The sequence below is a fragment of the Carex rostrata genome, chromosome 2, assembly GCF_964058835.1.
Source record: "Carex rostrata chromosome 2, lpCarRost1.2, whole genome shotgun sequence".
NCBI lineage: Eukaryota > Viridiplantae > Streptophyta > Magnoliopsida > Poales > Cyperaceae > Carex > Carex rostrata.
Genome location: NC_135919.1, coordinates 8,742,642 through 8,763,832, shown reverse-complemented (window position 1 = coordinate 8,763,832; position 21,191 = coordinate 8,742,642). Strand labels below are relative to the sequence as shown.

The following is a 21,191-nucleotide window of genomic DNA, read 5'->3' as shown; positions in this document are numbered from 1 at the left end:
CTTTGGCCACCAGTTGCATTTTGGCAATTTGTTTTTCTGTTGTATAGCTATTTTTTCACTTGTGTTCTGGACATCAATGAGACATCTTTGATTAGTCATGCTATTGATCATCCGTGAAGATATGAACTGGGGAACAAACATAATAGGCTTTAATTCATAATGTCTGTTTATTTTTAAAGCACTGTGTAAAGTATATAATATGATTCTGTAAAGATATATAGTATTAATTTTTGATGATGTGAAGATGTGTCATATGCAAATCCTGGAAAACATTTGCGCATTGTATGATAAAATACAATGGTTCTTGAAATTAAGTATTTTTGCCTCGAAAATATTATTTTGTAGTCAATTTTCTTCTACACTTGGTCGATGTTGTTTTAATGCTATTAATTATGTATTGTGAAATTTTTTTTCTCAGAAATGAGGTAAAGATAATTTTTTTGGTGCAACATGGTGACTTGTTATGTAAATAGTCAGCTGTTCACTGTCCGAACTTGAAGTTTTGATAGAATCTGCATTATGCATTAATGAATAATTGCTGGATATATATGTAAGTACTGCATCATAACAGTAACGCCATGTCTTTAAAAAATTAGGGAGAATTTCATATATATCTCAAAACTATGAAATTACCTATTTTTTCTTCCAAATTCTATAATTACGTATCACCATCTAAAATTTTAATAATTTACATATTTATTCAATTAATTAAAAATCAAAATTAATTTATTTATTCATATATAAAACACGATGATCATGTGATTAAACACGCCCTTCGCCTTCCTCCCTCCCCTTCCTAACTTCCAAAGTACTTTGCTTCTTATATCTTACATTTTTATTTACCTAATTTCAAATGTCAGCACATCTACTAAAAAAATAAAAATAAGAATAAGGGGCCACATTGGTCACAAAGAACATGTAAGCAAACGGTACTTCGACTCAGGATTTTGAAGCTATCTATGCTGCATTCAATAAGATCCAATTATCCAAACACTTGAGAGAGGAGCTTATTTGCCTCAGGTTGCTCCATGACAAACAATTATACCAAAATTGGTGGTTATGGCTAGTGTCATAGTGTAACAATGCCACGACCAATAAAACCAACGCGAGAGATTGTGCGAAGGGATGAAGCAGGTAGACGGGCCACTAGTTGTTAGTTGTGCAATTGTGTCACCGATATTTTTAAATATACCATTTTATAAAAAATGTTAAACCAAAACACCATTTTCGGCTGGATTTTCCAAATTTCGCATGGCCGCTTCTGAGGGAAGCGGCCACCAGGAGCTGGGCCGCTTCTGAGCGAAGCGGCCAATATATTGGGCCGGATTGAGGCCCAGCGGGGTGGCCGCTTTGGGGGGTAGCGGCCAGGGCCGCTTCCTGGGGTAGAGGGCACCCTGAATACATAAAAAACGCACCGTTCATAGTATCATTCCAGCCGGCGCACCGTTTGCTTTTGTATTTTTTTTACTCTAGTGTTGTCATATACTATGATTTGTTATATCATGATGCTTATCTTTCTTTTATGTTGTTATTTATTGTACTATTTTGCTTTTATCTTTCATTATTTTTCGTCATAGTAAATCCGAACGTAACGATTTGTAAAACAAACAATAAAACAACAAATAAATCACAAATAAATCAAAACAAACAATAATAGTGCGCCTAAATAGGTGTCTGCATGTTAATACAATAAACGAGTAATGCTTGCCTAAATAGGTGTCTGCATGTTAATACAAATCTAAACTTGACCGTCGGATAAAAATACATTGCTTGCCTCTTTCTCAACCTGAAAATTTAATAACAAAAATGTATTGTTACTCCTATTTCTCAACTTGAAAATTGAATAACAAAAATGTATGAGTTAACTACCTCGTGCATCTCGAGCAGCTCTGTTTTGTTGTTCTTGTGTATCCCGGCGAGTCTGATGTCCTCTCCTTCTATTATGAAGTAAATCAAGCCACATCGGAATCCTATTAACTCTCCTTCGACCCAAGGTAATATTTTTGTCATTTGGAACAAGGATCGGGCCTTCACTTTCCGGCCAATCAGACTGATTGTCATACACATGCCATTCACCCAGCCATGTGTTGATAAGTGTTTGTATGTGGTAGTAGTAATGTACAAACCTTCCAGGGTCAATGCCTCGGAGACGACACACTGCCAGAACATGAGAACACGGTATTCTGTTTAATTGCGGCTTCTGGCATGTGCATGTAACCGTGTTCTCATCCATGATTACCACCGTGTATTTATAATTCGCTTTGGTAAACCGGCCAGAAGCGTCTTTCATGTATGCATTAACTTTCTCTTGTGTGGATGTTATCTCAAACTCGTTCCAGTTGCCAAATCCACCGAGCGTCGTCATAGATTGTGACCTCCCGCACCGTTTGTTAATCAACTAGGAAAAATACATTGCTTGAAATTAATAAAAATTACAAAAATAAAATAATTTAATGAAAATAACATACCTCGTGCACACGGCATGAGAACTGTTGACCCTGGCTTGCTTCAAATTGCGCTTTTGCCCTCCTTTGAGCAAACCATTGCTGACATTTGTAAAACGTGTCCTCAATTATTGCTGCTACCGGCAACCTACGAGAAGATCTAAAAACATTATTGAGCGACTCGGACCCGTTCGTCGTCATAATTCCCCAACGGAAACCCCCATCCAACGCCTGGAATATCTTCCATGGTTTAGGACATTCGTTCTCATCTTGATCTAGATACTTACCCACACCATCCAACCAATTCAGAGCCCGATCACATACATCTCCCATTGCTTGCATTCCTTGCTCATATCTCCTCATCTTTCTCTTCGCCACACATATCCTGAAGTACTTGATTGCTTCTTCATTGCAATGATTCTTTTTCATATTTTCTGCTATGTGAGTAGCACAAAGACGGTGAACGCACTCATCCTCATCTTCCTCATTCCATCCCAGATCATCCTGTCGAAACACCTTTTTTATGCCCTTACCCCTATCAGTGATGACACACACAAACCTGGAGCGAATTACATTGCGCCTCAACCATTGCATGAACCATGCACAATCTTCAAAATTCTCTGTATCTACCAATGAAAAAGCCAACGGGAGGAGCTGATTTTCTGCATCGTACCCGGTTGCAATCAACATTTTACTTTTGTACCGGCCTGCTAAGAAACAAGCATCAACAGTGATGACAGGTCTCAGGTGTTGGAAAGCCTCTATGCATGGTCCAAATGCCCAAGCCGCCCTATTAAAGTACCTGTAAGGTCCAGGCTCACCAGTTGGATATGAGGTAACATCAAACAATGTACCTGGATTTTTTCGCTTAATTGCCTCCAATAAGGGGACTATAAGTGCATATGACCCCTCCCAACTACCAAATTGGCGGGCAATTGCCAACTCCCTTCCACGCCACAATTTATTGTACGCTGGTACCTGACCGTTGTACGTTTGTGCACAAGCTATTCTAACAGAAGTGATACTTAAATCTACGTCATTTCTCATGTGCGCCGAGATGCAATCGGCAACCATAGCAGCGGTCAACTGTGCATGATCTATTCTTGTGGCATCCGCATGACAAACATGTTTTGTTGGGCACTTGGATACTTTCCATTGTGTACCAAAACCAGTGACCCTTGCATTAATGTACCAACCACATCTGGGGTCCTTGCACTTGAACCTAATCCGTTGTTTGTCACTGTGCGTATTCTTAATCTCTTTATTACAAAGAATGTGAAACTTGTAAATTGCAGCTTTCATTTCCTCCTTTGAATCATAGGTTTGTCCTTCTGACAATTCATTTTCAAACTCTGCATGTCTACCAAATAACCCCACATTTGCTTCCTGAAAACCTGACAGGTCATTGAAAGCTGCAATCGGGTGCTCAACCCCCCGACCCATTATCCGAAACCCTTTATCAACCTTGAATTTTTTTGTCTGCCCGAGCACAGGCCTCGTATCTGCTGTGTCACTGTGATCGCTCATGCAATCAGGATCAACATCCCCCCAATTTTCCTCTGCCTCTTGTATTTCCGGATCCACCGTCTCCTCAATTTCCTCCGGATCACAAGGCTGGGCTCGGGATCGATGGGAGTGCTGACTATTAGACGGTCGGTCCCTCTGAACTGGGGCTTGACTACTCTCAGGCATGTCAATCGGCAAAGGGATTCGGGACCGACGGGAGGGCCGACTAGTAGACCGTCGGCCCTCCTGAACTGGGGCATTACTACTTTCAGGCATGTCAATCTGGAAAGGGGGTTGGGACACTGGACTTGAGGAGGTTGAGGCATTAGCCCGAATAGCACCCCGGATTAACCTTGCAAGGGGGTTAGGACGCTGGACTCGGTTAATCTCCACAAAGAGTTCAATTATCTTGTATCCACCCCCAGAAAAACTAATTGTCTGGTTGTACAGTACCTGCCAGACTCCATCATTCTGAACAGGAAAAAGTTGGAACCAAGTTTGGCCTGAACCAGTGGGCATGCTAATTTTGGCCTGAATATCAAGGTCATATCGATCCTGATTCAATCCGAGGTTCTGAGAAATAATCGATTTCAGAACCAACAAATCAGTACCCGAGATTACAGGTATCACAGAAACAGGCCCGATACTGTAATAAACCCCATTAGGGCCTGTTAAAATCTCACCACCAGTGTAAATAGATACCATAACAGCCATTTGGTATGAGTATAAGAAAACCTAAATTTAAAAATTAATTAAATTAATTATAAATACTAAATTTTTTTTTAAAAAGAAAGAAAATAAAATACTTACAGCTGAAGCGGCACTAGTGGCATATGATCTCTGTGCGTCAAATGAATCTCTCTCCGTCAAATGTCAAATGAATCTGTCTGCCTTTTTTATGTATTCAGGGTGCCCTCTACCCCAGGAAGCGGCCCTGGCCGCTACCCCCCAAAGCGGCCACCCCGCTGGGCCTCAATCCGGCCCAATATATTGGCCGCTTCGCTCAGAAGCGGCCCAGCTCCTGGTGGCCGCTTCCCTCAGAAGCGGCCATGCGATTTTTGTAAAAAACAGCCAGAACTGGTGTTTTGGTTTAACATTTTTTATAAAATGGTATATTTAAAAATTTCGGATTGTGTCATTGTCCCAATTCAGATTAATTAAACCTAATTAATATCATTTTTCATTTAATTGAATAAACATGTGAATTATTATAATTTTCAATGGTAAATATGTAATTATAAATTTTGGAGGATAAATATATGTAATTTCATATATTTTGAGTGGTACAGACCCCCCCCCCCCCCCCCCCCCCCCCCCCCCCCCCCCCCCCCACACACACACACACACCATTAAATAAATATTGAGAACCAATACTCATCTAATAACGATTTGTCTCAAAACTAAATGTTAAAGCATTAATATTAGGACATGATATCGCACTAACAACATAACAGAAATCATCTCTTACAAATTGTTTCGTAACCATAACAAATTGAGTGATGCTTCTATGGACAGATGCTACAGCAGCAAATATGGACCCACAAATTAGAACCGTTAATTGATTAATGGGTAAAATTGGAACAGTACAGAAAATTTCCTCTAGTAGACGTCTCCTCTCTTCGCCAACGCTCTTCTCCAGTAGACCTCTCCTCTCTTCTCTCCCTCTCCTCTCTTCGTTCGCCAACACCACTCCCTCTTCTCTCTTCGCCAACACCTTCTCCCCTCTCGCCAACATAATAGACTACTTAGCCTCTCTCCCTTTTCCCCTCCGTGCCCCTGACCCCCCTTCGCCGCCTCTTCTATGTCACACATAGCCTCTGCTCAAACCCCTCTCGCACACCATCTAACGAAACCCTAGATTCTGAAGAGGGACGAAACGAAGAGGAGAGATAAAGGCTCATCGTGGTTACTTCTTTCACGCAAAAGAGAAAGGAGAGAAAGAAACGATTTTCTTTCCGTTCAGATCAAAATGTTTTCTCGCGTAGCGACTTTTGCCATTATTCTGTTCGTCTTTTTCTCCACCGCAAGAGCAGTGGAGATACTCGCCAAGTCGAGGCTGGAGCGCTGTATCAGAGACTCCGAATCTCCATTCAAAAATCTCAAGTGCGAGAACAAAATCGTGCTTAATATCGCTGTGCCTAGTGGATCCGTAAGGAACCAATAGTAATTTCTAATTTTGAATATCGTTTGTAGAATTTGAGGAAAAAGATTTTTTTTGGATTTGGCAGAGTGGAGGGGAGGCATCGATTGTGGCTCAACTGGTTGAAGTAGAACAAAATGACACTCAAACTATGCAAACAATTCGATCTCCTCCTGTAATCACCATTAACAAATCGGCAGCTTATGCTCTCTATGAACTGACATACATTCGGGTAGTATAAGATTTTCTCACTTTTGTCTCTGTTTTCCTTTTTTATATGTTATATTTAGACCATTAAGAACCAAACATACTTGTTGTATAAATAAAGATGATAAATATATATAATCTGGCCAGGGGTATAGTGTGGCAGTATTTTCATGCCAGTTATGGCTGGCAAAAAAATTCCTTTGTGAATAACTTGTACAGTAAATAGTAATTTACATGTTGGCATATTTATATGTTAGTTTTCCATGTACAATGCAGAAACTTAATAATATTTGCATTTATCCTTTTCAGGATGTGGCTTTCAAGCCAGAAGAGTTCTATGTGAAGACTCGTAAGTGTGAGCCAGATGCTAGTTCTGATGTGGTTGAAATGTGTGAAAGGTATGTTTAATTTAATCTTTTACATTGACATTTTAATTTATTTGTTCCAGTATTGAGAAATTTTCTTTGGTTTATTGTTTATAATTTTGTTCTTATCTTTTCTTAATATTTGTAGGTTGCGAGATGAAAGTGGCCACATAATTGAGCACACACAGGTAATTATTTATTTGGATGGAATGATTTTTTTTTTAATGTGCTTCACTGTTGCTGTAATTAATTGGTACTTGAGATGTGAAATATTAGTTAATAACTTCAATGATGTAGCCTATTTGCTGTGCATGTGGTCCCCAAAGACGAGTACCAACGTCTTGTGGAAGCATTTGTAAGTCCAGATTTTGTTTGTTTTTATCTTTTATGTCGCTTACACAGTTAGAGATGATCTACCACTGATTTTCATTATTTTGAAACAGTTGATAAATTGCTCAAAGGAAAACCAAATACAGCTCATTGCCTTCGGTTTCCAGGTGATTGGTATGACCATTAGATATCAATTTCTTTGTTTGTATTATCATGGACTAATCTCATTGCCCTTATTTGTTAATGCCTGATAAATGCTTTCTTAAAAAGGTTTCATGTTTTTGGAATTGGAAAAAGATCTTTGGGCTTCAATGTGAGGATAGAAGTGAAGAAGGGTTCTTCTATATCGGTACTCTCTACAACTCCTTTTTATTAATCATGCTAGTGTGAAATGAGCTGTTATTGGATTTTAGTATATAGGCTAAGTGAGAGGTCCGGTTCACTCGGAGCTGATATCCATTGATAAATTTTTTACCTTTTAACCCAAAAGGTCCTTTTTGTCTCAGTTTTTTCTTTTCTCTTTATTTGTGGGCCTTTGATTACAAGCTTAGGTACAATAGGCTTAATTTTGTAATTGGGAAGAGTTGATGCTAATTGGTGGAACTGTATAGTAATAGTCTGATACAAGTATCCTCCTATATATAAATGCTGGACACACATGACAAGTTCATGCTTGAGTATGTCATTGTTATGCATTTTAGAAGTGATTACTTTTTCGCTCTTTGTTCATTGTTCAAGGCGGTAGATGTTGGTCCTGAGAACAGAACTGTAATATCAGATGACAACTTCTTGCGAGTAAATCTAGTTGGTGATTTTGCTGGCTATACAAGCATCCCATCTTTTGAGGACTTTTACCTTGTGACCCCACGATTGGTATGTATATGTCTATGCTTGTTTTGACACTTTAATGTTTTTCAAACTCATACCCATATATTTTTTGTGTTTGTGAATGGACCTAACATCTCTAAGTCTAACTAATCTCCTTTTGTCTTGGCCCCTTGCATCTACAGCCAATGAAATGATTAAAACTAGAAAACAATCTTTAATTTTGTCTTGTAACTACTTTGAGGCTTTTGCAAGTCAAACTCACTAATATTTTCACTGTACCACTATTTAAGAAAATCTTTCTCCATTTGCTATTTGAGCTTTTCCTGATATATACCGAATGTTTAGTTATTTACTTGATGTTATGTTTCTGAACCACTAGTTTAGGCTAAGTTACTGCTCTCCTGTCCAAGTAGATGATCGCCTGTCTAATTATTTATATTATCTGTTGAAGAATGTGAATGCAGAGCAGCCCCAAGACCTAGGAACAGATTTCTCAAGATGGATGTTATTGGAGAGGGTTCGATTCACTCTAGACGGGCTTGAATGCAACAAAATTGGTGTGGGCTACGAGGCCTATAGTACGCAACCTGATTTTTGTACGTCTCCCTTGTGGAGTTGTTTGCACAATCAACTGTGGGACTTTTGGGAAGTAAGTCAGAGAGTTATTTCTTAATTGAGAAATATAGGTTCTGCAAACTACCAGACAATAACTAATTCATTATACATGTGAAAAGAAACTAATCTCTCTCATATACACGACTAGCGCCCAATATATTTTTGGTATTTGCAAATAACAACAAATGCTAAACAAATGTTGAGTTACTAAAAAATGAGGAATTGCAACCAAGTTTGTTATCCTGATTTAACCAAATCTGTTTCTAACTAGCATGTGTAAACTAGGAATCACATAATGCTCTTTTGTTTATTTATTTGGATTTCAAGGAAAAAAGTCTTATCATAAATAAACTGTAGACATCTAATGAGTTGCCCATTTTTTATCTTTTATATCTAAATGTTGAGTCAATACCTCAAAAAATTTGGGGATGACGAATTGTTTGAAGCATCCCAAACTAATTGGTGTTATTTGCAAAAAGAACATAAAAATATGATGTCTTAAAAATTATGTTTTTCCTTTGACATGTATATTTTAGGGAAGTTGTACTATGCAACCATCTTTTATGGTACATCCATTTGATATTTGGCAAAAATTGTCCAAACAAAAAGAATTGTAGATGTCTTGTCCATCAATATTTAAATAAGGCATGTACAAAATTTAGCTTTCTTTGAAAATGTTGGGGATGACTGATTATTTGAAGCATCCCAAACCAATTGGTGTTATTTGCAAAAGAACATAAAATATGACATCTTAAAAATTCTGTTTTTCCCTTTGACATGTATATTTTAGGGAAGTTGTACTATGCAGCCATCTTTTATGGTGCATCCATTTGATATTTGGCAAAAAATTGTCCAAACAAAAAGAATTGTAGATGTGTTGTCCATCATTATCTAAATAAGGCATGTATAAAATTTTGGTCAATTTGAACGTCACTCAGCTTTCTTTGAAAATTTCAATTTTTTTTATTGTTAATGTCTCTTTTGAATAATGATCTTACAACTTCCAAATGGATCAATACTGACAAATACCTTATTTGAATGGTGAATGACAAATCAAAGCTCTTTCTTATTTGCACAATCCTGATGATGCCAAATGTCAAAAGTATTAAAAGAATGTACCATAAAATAGATGTGGAGTCTTGCCCTATATTTTTTTTTTCTGTTTATTTGTTATTTGACATTATTGTTAATTATACTTCCAACAGGCTGATCAAAATCGGCTAAGCAGGAATCAACCACCTCAGTATGTTGTTGCGGGTCGTTTCGAACGCATCAACCAACATCCGGTTAGGCTAACTCAATCCATTATCTATCGTGAAGGATATGACAACCAAGCTTATTTTACAACTGAAACAACTAATACTATAGTTGTCATAAAAAAAAAAATCTTGAATGTTTTTTTGTAGTTTAGATAGGCTGTTTATCAGATTTGGGGTAATTTGAAACTTCTCCAGTCATCCCAAGTTCCTATAAAATTGAACCATTCATTTTTCTAGTACCTCAATAAGTGGTCAATCAGTTTCCCAATTACACCAAATTTTATGTACAACCTGCCTAAACTACAGAATAAAAATATAACTTTCTATTTGTTTTGATTGTGATAACCATTTTATTGGTTGTCATAATTGTCAAAATAAGTTTATTGTTAATATAACATCTCTTATCTGTTTATTTTTTCTTTTTTGAATGTTTTCATTTGTTTTGACTTTTTTGTTAATTGTTGCAATTCTATGCAGAATGCAGGGACCCACTCATTTTCTATTGGTATTACTGAGGTTCTAAATACAAATTTAGTAGTAGAGTTAGGTGCCGATGACATTGAGTTTGTTTATCAAAGGTATTAATAATTGCTAATGGATTCTTTCATGCGCTGTAATAAATGTACATATAAATCATACAGCGATACTTATAAATGTAACTGAATTTGCATTATTTCAGGAGCCCTGGTAAGATTATCAGCATCAATATACCAACATTTGAGGCCTTGACACAATTTGGAACTGCTACGGTCACAGCCAAAAATACTGGCCAACTTGAAGCTTCTTATAGCTTGACGGTAAATTCTTTTAGCAATTATTTAGGTGTTAAATATTTGGATCTGAAAAGTTTCTATTTATTGTTTCTATCAATACTGGTTATGATTTCTCCTTTTCAGTTTGACTGCATGAGTGGCGTTAGTTACATGGAGGTACTGTTTTCTATTAAAAGAACTTTTCAATATAGAAATTGTAATTGAATAATAATTTCACAATTTGTTCTTAATTTTACAGGAGCAATATTTTATAATGAAACCTGAAGAGGTTGTCACCCGACCTTTCTATCTTTATCCAACAACTGATCAAGCAACAAAGTATCAATGTTCAGGTCAAATATATTAACAGATTTGTGAATCAAAAAGTATGTGGAATATTGTCTGATGATGATTTTCTTAATGGTTGCTAGCTATTTTAAAGGCTTCCAACTTTGCTGAGGTTGATCGGGCTGAGTGCCAGTTCACTACAACGGCTACTGTTCTGGATAATGGCACTCAGGTTTTTATTTATATATATGTGCTTATACAATGTCTTTTCATGTCTAATAATATCCTTCTTCACTTTTAGCCCATTGAATGATTAATTATGTTTTTCATAATTTTGAAGGTTGTAGTATCTACTGAAGATAAGAAGGGCATAAAGGGTTTCTTTGAGACAATCAAACATTTCTGGAATGCCATGTGGAACGGTTTAGGTGATTTCTTTACCGGAAAAGCGTGCAGGTGAATTTTGAATTTTATTAATTTTATAACTTTGGAAATGCTTCATCATAACTAGACAATGCTGGATTGCACATTCCTCCCTCAATCTTAATTTTTTAGGTGTACTAATCTGTGCCCTTAACTAATCATATGGAGGTTTTTTGTTAAAATTGAAAAACTGAGGGTGGTTGAATGCAATTAAACCTATGCTAAACCTTATCACTGATTCTATGAGACTTTTTTATCATTTTGAAATAGGAGGAAATGTTCGAGTTTTTTTAACCTCAGTTGCCACATGCAATACCTATGCATAAGCTGGATCGTCTTGTTTGGATTATTCATAGCAATTCTACCAACTGGTACATCTCATCAATTAGCTTCTTAATTTATTCTTTTATCTTTCTAAGTCTTTGGTAAATCTGATTTGGGTACAGTTGGTCTGGTCGTTTATATGTGCTTAATGGTTCAGTTGGCTTTATATTAGATATCCATGCTCCTAATTCATTCACGTTTGTCTTGTAGTTATAGTACTATTATGGCTGCTACATCAAAAGGGCCTTTTTGACCCAATTTATGATTGCTGGGAAGACCGCTTTGGGTCAGGAGACAAAAATAATAGGTACTACTCAAAGCACAAGAAAGCTGTTAAAACCCCTCAAAGAAACCATCATAAGCATCATAACCACCCCCACCGGCATGACCATCATCATCATCATGAGCATCATAAGAATATTATGCCAAATTCTCCCCATGCACATAAAAGGAAAAGAACTGACCATTCTGGTCACCATTTGCTTCACAAGCATGCCGAATTTGGAACTGGAGCAGATCACTACCGTTCGAGACATGACGACTCACTTCGAGTACACAAGGAGGGACCTAAGCACAAGCACAGACATTCTAGGGTTTCACCTATGGCTCACCAGAGTGTACAGAGAGAGAACACATGAGCCTTTGTTGAAGGATGGGCAAGAGGTGAGGGTTGTACAAAGTCGCGATAGGTTGCATCGAGATCATGCAAATTTAAAATATTTAGGATAAGTACTGCTTTTGTATTCTGTAAATTCATGTATTTTGCTTAATTTGTAAATTTGTTGTCAGGGGCTTTTTTGAGCAGTACTGTTTTAATTACTGATGTTTAGCAACTGCCAATTAGGGTAATCAGGCTGATCGTCTTTCTATCCCTTTTTCTCCCTTTGGGCTTGTGCATGATGTATTTGCAAACCAAAAGAAAAAAAATATTACAGAACCTCAAATAAAAAAATAAAATAAAATAAAAACAGAAAAAAAGATAAAAGAGACTGGTTCAGTACTAGAAGTTAAATCCTATGTTGGATCAAACTGAATGAAAAAATGTTGCCTCAACTTTCATAATGCTTTGTATGTCGTTCATATTTTGCAGCCATGTCATCTTTGTCGACTAACACTTGATATAGATTGATTAGGATGCTCAATAAAAATCTTGTACAAAGTTGTTGAAAAGGAATTTGCATATACCAAAACTCGCATCAAATTAAAAAAAAAAAAAATTGTACACTCAACCAAAATCTACATCAAATTGCTTTCCAACATATTCCTCTAATCTGTATAAATCAGGAGAACTCTAGCATAGAATTTGAACAAAAGACAAATGCGGTTATTTTGCAATACTCTCTGAGCCAAAAGGAAAACTGTGTTTGGATAATTGATTTATTTCTGTGGTTGCTGCGGTTTGCCTACGTAGTGTAGATATATAGCTATTGAAACAATCCTGAAAGCAAGTATTATGAAATATGTCAGCATATTGCCATAATTATTAATTCTGTTTATATAAAACAAGAAAAGAACACTGCAAACAGTTTAAGTTTGTACTACGAATAAATATATCCGTTTTAAAGTCCAAACAATCGATCGAAATCATTCAACATGATCACCATATGAAAATGTACTTGTAAATCAAATTTTACATTTTTTAGAATTATTTTTACTATTTTTTTAGATAGGTAGAAAATCACTTGATCTAAAAATTATAGACCATTCAAAAGTAGTGATTTTCTACCTATCTAAATAAATAGTAAAACTATAAAAAATGTAAAATTTACTCTGCAAGTACATTTTCATATGGAGATCATGTTGAACGGTTCATATCAACTGTTTGGATATTGAAAACAAAAATATTGATCCATAGTACGGTCCAATCCGCGCTATGCATAGTACCATAGCCTCACTCAAATAGCTTTGTTAACATTATATGTATAAAAATGTGAAAAAAATAGAAAGATACTTACATGGTACCAATATAGAAGGTCGGGGTTAGTGTGAACCCAAACATATGTACGGAGACAAAGGCCGTCAGAAATATAGCAACCGAGGTAGAATAAACCTGCATTTGTTTACAATATAGACAAAATTCCAAAATGTCAAAACTAAACTGCAAAAGTGTTTTCTGATTTCAAAGAATACATGGGGGTGATTTAGGAGTTAGTAATATTAAACTTCCTTTTTGAAGGAAACCAGGCAGTGGCTGCCAGGTGCTTTATTGCATAAAGAAATAAGCACAACAGGAATTTTACAGCGTCAAAGGGAATAGACTCCCATAAACAACAAAACAGTATAACACTAGCCCCTGTTGCTCACGACCTCTAAGTATGAAACCAATAAAAATTATGCTAGGTTTCTTTGAAAAGACGACAAAGGTCTATAATTAAAATTTTACAAGTTCGAAAGTTGTGGCAATAGTTATGTCAAAACAAAATAATTAAATAAAGCAGCAATGCTATTATGTTCTTTACATGCAATTTAATTTTAAGGGATCTTACCTTGACAATATTGTCACCATATTTAATGACAGCTGATACAGCAAGCCCACTACAAAAAAAAATTATCATGATTTTAAACTAACTAGCATTTATTAACATTTGATTTCAATGAAATCACTATATTGGAAAAGTAAAACTAGAATAGCAAATACAAAAAGGAAAAATTTTCTTAGGACTTTTCACTTAGCTGTCCCCATGAAGCCAATGAGACCACATCCTCTGAGGTAACAGAATTTTTTAGTTTCAATCCGGACCGTCTGATCAGAATCTGGGTGAATCTGGCCCAAGCATGTAATGCACAGGGCCCCTTTAAGATTCATGCTGGTATATAACGAACAGACCGGATTCAAACTCAAAAATTATGTTACCTCAGGTGATGTGAATTCAAAGCCAATGAACTTTACTTTTATAGATAGGAAGGGGCAATGGAGGAGTCGGAAGTAGATAGAAATGAGGAAAGAAGCACTTGAATTTCGGGATAAATCTGTTGAGGTATGACTGTACGAGTAATGGCATTAGGTATAGTTCACTGAGTCTAGATCCTTTGAAGTAACTCAAATTTTGAGTTTAGATTTGGACTGTCCAATCAGATGCCATCCGACCCGAGATGGAATGCACAGGGCCCTTTAATATTCGTGCTAAAGCAGATCATACGGCTCTAAACTCAAAATTTGAGTTAACTCAGGTGATATGAATTTTTGTTCACTGACCTCCCAAGAAATTTTAAACAAAGAAAAATAACCTGAATGCTTGGTTCATGATCATGGCAACTGTGATAAGTGAATAGCCATGAAAGAAGCCTCTGTTTACAATTCAGAGAAAGGTTATGTAAATAAGATGAAAGTAGATAGTGATTCGTAAAACAAATGCAGTTATATATCAATATCTAAGATATTTACTTCTCCAGAATGTCATCAAAATCATGAATCCAAATCCAGATGAAATTGAATGCCATGCCAAAGATATACAGCCAGAAATTCTGCACATTTATATTTCTCGAAAGCCGCTTCTTCATAATTGCCTGTATTGGAGATAAACACCAAAAACTGGTTGCTAGTGAAAATGAGAAACTAAAAAATCACATTATATCTGCTAGTTGGTCAGGGTCAAGATTTAACTCGACATTTTGTGCTTGATTATAATTCTTTGTGAAGTATACATATTAATGCATACGAAAGCCTCAGTGTATATCTTTGGATGTAGTATACATATTAAAAAAAATATAAAATAATAGCCCAACCTGAGCCCTATCCCTATGCAGTGTTAGACAAGTAAACTATAGTAAGAGAACAAACCTCAGTGTATACCCCTGCAAGGCCACTTAGGAGTGCCATAATCTGATAAATTGAAATTTGAGGTGGTGGTTAGGTTATCTGGGCATAATTTTGTAATAATAGACAAAGGTATAATCAAGAAATAGTTAGGACGCTCACAATTGCATAAGCCCAACCATATATATTTGACATATCCTCCTTGGCACTGCATTTGATGCAACAATTAAATTTAAGCTGCTCATATAGCATAGAAAAAAAATTATACAAAATTGCAATTTTGTATCATTTAGAGATATTTGAAAAAGAAAAAAAAAATACACAAATTTTTTTGGTTGTGCTGAAAAAGGGATATTTCCATTAAAATTTGGCAATATTGGCTTGAATTCCTTGTGTTGGCTTACAAGGTAAGGGCAATTTAGTCATAACCGAACAAATATAAGGCATTATTTTTACAATTTCAGACTTGCCAGAAAAGAGTCGACATGAAATATGATGCCAATAGTGAATTTTCAAGTTGAGAGTGCTTACGTAGGATTAGTCCGGAGTTGGGCATTAGTGCTGCCGAGAAATAAAAGAAGAAAAGCAGCCCATTGAATGTTACTTAGCCTGAAATAAGAAACCAGAAGGATTATTACTGGTATAGAACCAAACGAAGCGGTTCTAGCACATTTTGGTAGTTGGTACCAACCCTGACCTTTTGGTCTGATCAGATTAGGTTCAGTCATGCCTGGGTTCAAAATGATTCAAATTCAAGCTGCTCCAGGCAGAAATTAGGGGTGTTTATTGAATCCGATTTATTTGGTTTTCAACCGAACTGACAAATTTTGGATTAAATGGTTCGGATCGATTGATTTTTTTAATTACTTCGGGTTTTTTATATTTGGTTCAGTTTAATGTCTCTTATTTTGGTTCAACCAAACAAATCGATATTTAATTGAATTACTTCAGTTTTTTATATATTTGGTTCGATTTAATCTCTTATTTTGGTTCGACTGATAGATATCTTGATATTTATTTCTATCATTATTAAATGTATTTGTGTATGTATTGAGTTTTCACCTTTTACACTTTAATCTCTCTTATTTTGGTTCAACCAAACAAACCGAAATTTACTTCACTTATTAGGTTCGATTGTTATTCTGTTGACAAAATATATTTGATTAGTTTAGTTAGATTTTTGAAACCGAATAAAATTTAGATTTGACTATTTTAATTCAGTTTTAACCGAACTGACCCAAAGAACACCCCTATTGAAAGAGCCTGATTGCTGGTCTGTTGAAGACAATGGCTTCCAAATATTTCTCTTTAAATTTAGGCAGGTTATGCTAGACAGATTAAAATTTTTTAGAAATAAGAAAATCAGGATATAAACCAAGCCAGGTCAGAATGTGGTTGCTTACTTTCTCTTGAGAATTATACGGTATAAGATGCCAGTGCTTATGATGTTAAGATTCTTCAGAATCTGGTACCCAGGAGCCTCCACATAATAAAATATGTAGTACTGACAAGCAACAAAACATATTATCAAATAACCACTGATGTTTTTTAATTGATTAGTAATCCAAGAATAAACTTTCAGTTATGAAATTGAAGAATACTTGAAAGGTTAAGACCAGATCAACAAAAAAAAAATTGAAACAGTTAAAATTGCACCAGTATTCTACCAGTACAGAACCAGAAGACGGCATCAATAAACACTGGTAGAAATAAGCACCTGTAATAAATTTTTCGCCATATAGAGAAGTGCAGGAATTGGATACAGCTTTGCTTCATCAAATGTTGTACTTAACTTGTTATCTTCGGAAACGCCTTCAGTTTTCCATATTCTGGTAAGAACTGCTAATGACATGGCACATTTCATTGTCTCTACCTAGAGAGAGAGCGAGAGAGAGGCATAAGTACATATATAGCAGTAATTCAAGTATGGTAACAGATATAATGCCTAGTGCCAAGCCAAAGTGCCGTTCATGGTAAGAACTCCTAATCATTGAACTGAAATCCAGATATGAAATCCAAATTTCAAAGTTACATAAGAAAATTATAAATTTACTAACCAAGAAATTTGAGGTGGTGACACTGTACTTGTACTTTGCATGTTTCTCATCCTGTGTAGGATCTTTTGGACTAGCTGTTGATTGCTTTGACCAATATATAAGTATAGCCTGAGAACTTGTCAGAATAGTCAGAGCACATATCACAAATGCCCTGAAGGAATGATAGAATTAACAATTAATAAACATTCAAAATCAATAATGGATCTCTCTGGTACTGAGCAAGGGCACATGTCAGAGTTTTCTTTTGGGCGTCTTTGATATTTAGTTTGTTTATTGGCTTGAACTACAGTTAAATCAAACTATTTAAGGTCTAATACTGTCATGAACTTTATCCACAGTAATAACACAAAGCGTTAGTAGAATAGTTGAATTTGATACTCGATATTTGCAAAAAAAAAAAAAAAAAAAATTTAATGTTTACCATAATTGAACTCGTTACAAAAAAAGGTTCTATACATGATATTTGTAAGGAAAAACTATTACTTTAACTTCCAGCTTATTTTTTTGGGTGAAGTTGTCACTGCAATGGGAGCACCTGCAATATATTTAGATAGATAGGCTAAGGGAGAGAGAAAATAAGCACAAGGAAAAAAAAAAGGTAGAGATTTTTAAATCTCTTTTTGTTAAAAGTGATTTCTGATAGTGTGTCATAGAATTCAAACTTACTGCCAGAAAGAGGTGCCTGCGCTTCTGCATCCTCCTACAACAATCAAGTTTCAAAATTCAAGCATCAGTAGTAGTTCAGAGAGATTACTTGAAATGATGAATGCTGGTACATGTCCTGTACCAGCAAAGATGCTATGTTTGGTATCTAATCCCTTTTAACTCTTTGATTTCAATAGATATCTGTCAGGTTTTTCACCTCACTTCAATAAAAAAAAAGGATGGCTTATACCATATCATAACCTTGTCAGATGCCTATTTGCAAAGAAATTTACAAAGCAGAAATGCAATACAAGGTTTTGGAGCAACAAGAACAGGAACTGGTACTTGCAGAGTAACATAAACACAGATTTCACATACAAATCAGTTAAAGGCAACACTATCCTCATTTACATTTTTAAATGTAAACAAATCAAGAGACCACTATCCAACATTGCAAATAATTTTTTCTGTATGACAGTGAGGTCATTCCTAACGGATTCCACTGAAATCGAATATAAAAGGCTAGTACACACTGGTATCAATCTTTGATATTTTTACATATAACAGCTACATTACCACAGAATAGCACTGCCTATCGTTCACTACTCACAAAATATCTAAGACACATTGCAAATAAACATAAAAAATTGTATGTACCAGACCACTATCCAACGTTCGCCTCATTCTCCCTTCCGATTCCTCCCTCTTTTACTTTCTTCTCTCTCTCTCTCTTGCTTTCTTTTTACCCGTCGGGGTCTGATGGCTCGTGCTAGGGGCTCCGTTCTGGCTCCGTGAGACGCGGAGGGTGGCGCAGCGCGACGCGTGGTTGGGACAACGCGGCGTGACGAGTTGGCACAATGCGAGCAGCGGTCGGGTAGCAGCGGAGAGCGGGTGCGCCGGATCTCGCCGGTCAGTCGCGGGTTTGCGGTGGTCGGGTGGATTTTGCGATCGGGAGGAGCAATGCGAGAGAGTGAGATGATGAGGGAAGTGAACAAAAGAGTGGTGGATTAAGGTAACAGAACAATTCTTTTTGGATCTGGACCGTTCAATCGGAATCACCACGACTAGTAAAGCAGTCCCGTTCGTTCCATCTCGGGCCGGATTGGCCCGGATTCCGATTGTACAGTCTTGATCAGAACAGAAATATTCTGTTACCTCAGAGGATATGGATTCGACCAAAGGTGGTACATATTAGGGGTGTTCAAACGGTCGGTTCGGTTTAAACCGAACTAAAATAATCAAACCGAACTTAAAACCGAAGTTTGAAAATCCAACCGAACCGACCGAACTAAAATAGCAAACCGAATTAAAACCGAACCATTTAAACCGATTTAAACTTCGGTTTGTTCGGTTGAACCGAACTTTCTCAAAAATCAAAACTCAATACATCTATAATACTCAATTTAAACTTTGGTTTTGATTAATGAACCAATTTAAACTTCGGTTTTGATTAATGAACCAAAATAATACTAGAAGTCTTGACCCTATCAATAAAATCGGTCGGTTCGGTTTTGAGAAATCAAAACCGAACCGAACCATTTAAACCAAACTAAGTCACAAAATCAACCGAACCGAATCAATTCAACCGAACAACCGAACCATTTAAACCGAATCTTACCGGTTCGGTTCAAAACCAAATAAACCGAACCATTTGAACACCCCTAGTACATATTAACGGAGATTAATCAAAATATAATCAATAATTCAAATCACTTTGTTAACTAATCGAGCCAGTACCGCACTGAACCGAACTCAAACTCGACTCATGAGTTGGCAAGGAAGGTGTGGGGGCGTTAAATTTGGTCCATTTGATCAGAGACGTTCGATCCGTATCAAGATCCGTGTGAATATGATAAGCGTAATCATAAAGCTGTTCGTACGAAATTTGATACTTAGCCGAGTGAATGCTTAAGCACCGACATAACAATTCCTATGTTATCTGATATGCATAATAATAACAAATTCGTGCAATTTTTAATGTCTATGAGCTTTGTCTCCCCTTACAGAAGTTATGATAAATTATAATTTATCATGTGAAATCCGTCAAGAAACTAGATTATTTGATTTGTGAAAAATCTAATCGGGCTGAATTTTCTCTTTCACAAAGGAATTATTATATTGCTTTCATTTTTTTGCCATTTCGAGAATCACAAATAATCCACGGGAAGGAATATGGTCATTGTTAGAATCGCAACTGACATTGAATTCTTCCAACAGGGAACAATCTGTGCCAATGCTGTTAACTCATAGCTCTCTTGGAACCCTGGCTTAGGAATGACGGTGTTTTCAGATTCAGTGCTTTTGAACTGCAAGAGGAGAAGAAATTGAAGGTTGGATTAATATCATTGCTCAAACTTAGACAGGCTAAGAAGCAACCCATGACATTAGAAGCTCAACAGGAACTTTGAAAGATACAACAATTGCTCTCAACTCTGATGCTCACACCAAGCAGGTTGGATTAATATCATTGGTCACTTAGCAACTTAAAAAAATACACATCTACATGAAAATATTTATGAGCGATCATATGATTTATTAGCTGTAGACATCGTTTTCTCAATAAATCTGAGTGAATATTAACTGTACTTAGCAACTTAAATATTGCATGTTTACTTTGTGGTTTGGTTTGTAGATCAATCTGAAATGGTTGGGAAAAATATTACTGTATACAATAGAAAATTGTAGTTAATTCAAAGCTCAATTAATTTAAAAATTTAGGAGAAAATATATATATTATTTTTATGTAAATTAAAAGAGTAAAATTTGTTCCTGTATAAATAGTAGCTATTTGATCTTCCACTGTTAAAGGTTCTGATTGGGATTGTTTGAGCAACTCTTGCCAATTGATATTCCGAGTATTTTTATCAAGGGCATAAGCAAATTGTGAAAAGACTTCTAACTCTATGATTCCAATTTTAATTTTCCATCTACTTGTTTCATAGCTTTAATTTGAGTTGCTGATCCTACTCTGGAAAGAAATTTTATTCTCGTAGGAATTTGATCCAATCTTTGTTATTTATTCACAGTATTTTGACTATTTTCTCATGAATTTTCTAATGAGTTCCTTTACATACCTTTTCGGGTTGTCATAACAGGTGGGAAGAAAACAAATATTTTAAATCCTTGATTTGGTTTTTGAACTAGTAAAAATGAAAAGTTCAATATTTTTAGTCCATGATCCTTTTCTCAAGAATATTTTTTTACTATTGAAAGCAGAAAGTGAAAGGAACATGTTAACTTTAAAAATGAAA

The 21,191-nt window shown here is 36.0% G+C and overlaps 3 protein-coding genes and 1 long non-coding RNA gene across 6 annotated transcripts; 1 reads left to right on the top strand and 3 right to left on the bottom strand.

Moving 5' to 3' along the window:
• Positions 1-1,634: 1,634 nt before the first annotated feature.
• Positions 1,635-2,040, bottom strand: LOC144571328 (uncharacterized). Its single transcript, XR_013517487.1, has 2 exons — positions 1,870-2,040; positions 1,635-1,786 (listed from the first exon to the last, which is right to left on the bottom strand). It is a non-coding gene; the product is annotated as an uncharacterized LOC144571328 (long non-coding RNA).
• A 410-nt stretch (positions 2,041-2,450) lies between these two features.
• LOC144547558 (uncharacterized) lies at positions 2,451-3,518 on the bottom strand. The gene has a single exon (XM_078296236.1). It carries the CDS (start codon positions 3,516-3,518, stop codon positions 2,451-2,453), a length of 1,068 nt encoding a protein of 355 aa, XP_078152362.1.
• Positions 3,519-5,584: 2,066 nt separating this feature from the next.
• LOC144572995 (protein HAPLESS 2-like) lies at positions 5,585-12,352 on the top strand. Of its 3 annotated transcripts, XM_078322658.1 has the most exons (18): positions 5,589-6,099; positions 6,179-6,322; positions 6,607-6,695; positions 6,811-6,850; positions 6,960-7,017; positions 7,106-7,166; positions 7,263-7,341; positions 7,731-7,865; positions 8,272-8,469; positions 9,641-9,721; positions 10,172-10,272; positions 10,374-10,491; positions 10,591-10,623; positions 10,706-10,799; positions 10,878-10,966; positions 11,075-11,190; positions 11,428-11,528; positions 11,692-12,352. In XM_078322658.1, the coding sequence occupies exons 1-18, from the start codon at positions 5,920-5,922 to the stop codon at positions 12,117-12,119; spliced, it is 2,145 nt and encodes a 714-aa protein (XP_078178784.1). In that variant the 5' UTR covers positions 5,589-5,919; the 3' UTR covers positions 12,120-12,352. The 3 variants fall into 3 exon arrangements, 2 of the variants coding, with proteins under 2 accessions (XP_078178775.1, XP_078178784.1); XM_078322649.1 differs by having other exon boundaries at positions 5,587-6,099; positions 10,374-10,623; XR_013517857.1 differs by lacking the exons at positions 11,428-11,528; positions 11,692-12,352 and having other exon boundaries at positions 5,585-6,099; positions 10,706-10,735; positions 11,075-11,135.
• Positions 12,353-12,581: 229 nt separating this feature from the next.
• Positions 12,582-18,949, bottom strand: LOC144573027 (CMP-sialic acid transporter 4-like). The gene is made up of 14 exons (XM_078322703.1): positions 18,598-18,949; positions 17,962-17,995; positions 17,779-17,830; positions 17,296-17,446; positions 16,956-17,111; positions 16,642-16,742; positions 15,770-15,847; positions 15,401-15,446; positions 15,263-15,304; positions 14,867-14,988; positions 14,710-14,769; positions 13,968-14,016; positions 13,437-13,531; positions 12,582-12,919 (listed from the first exon to the last, which is right to left on the bottom strand). The coding sequence occupies exons 1-14, from the start codon at positions 18,622-18,624 to the stop codon at positions 12,859-12,861; spliced, it is 1,074 nt and encodes a 357-aa protein (XP_078178829.1). The 5' UTR covers positions 18,625-18,949; the 3' UTR covers positions 12,582-12,858.
• Between the last annotated feature and the right edge of the window lie 2,242 nt (positions 18,950-21,191).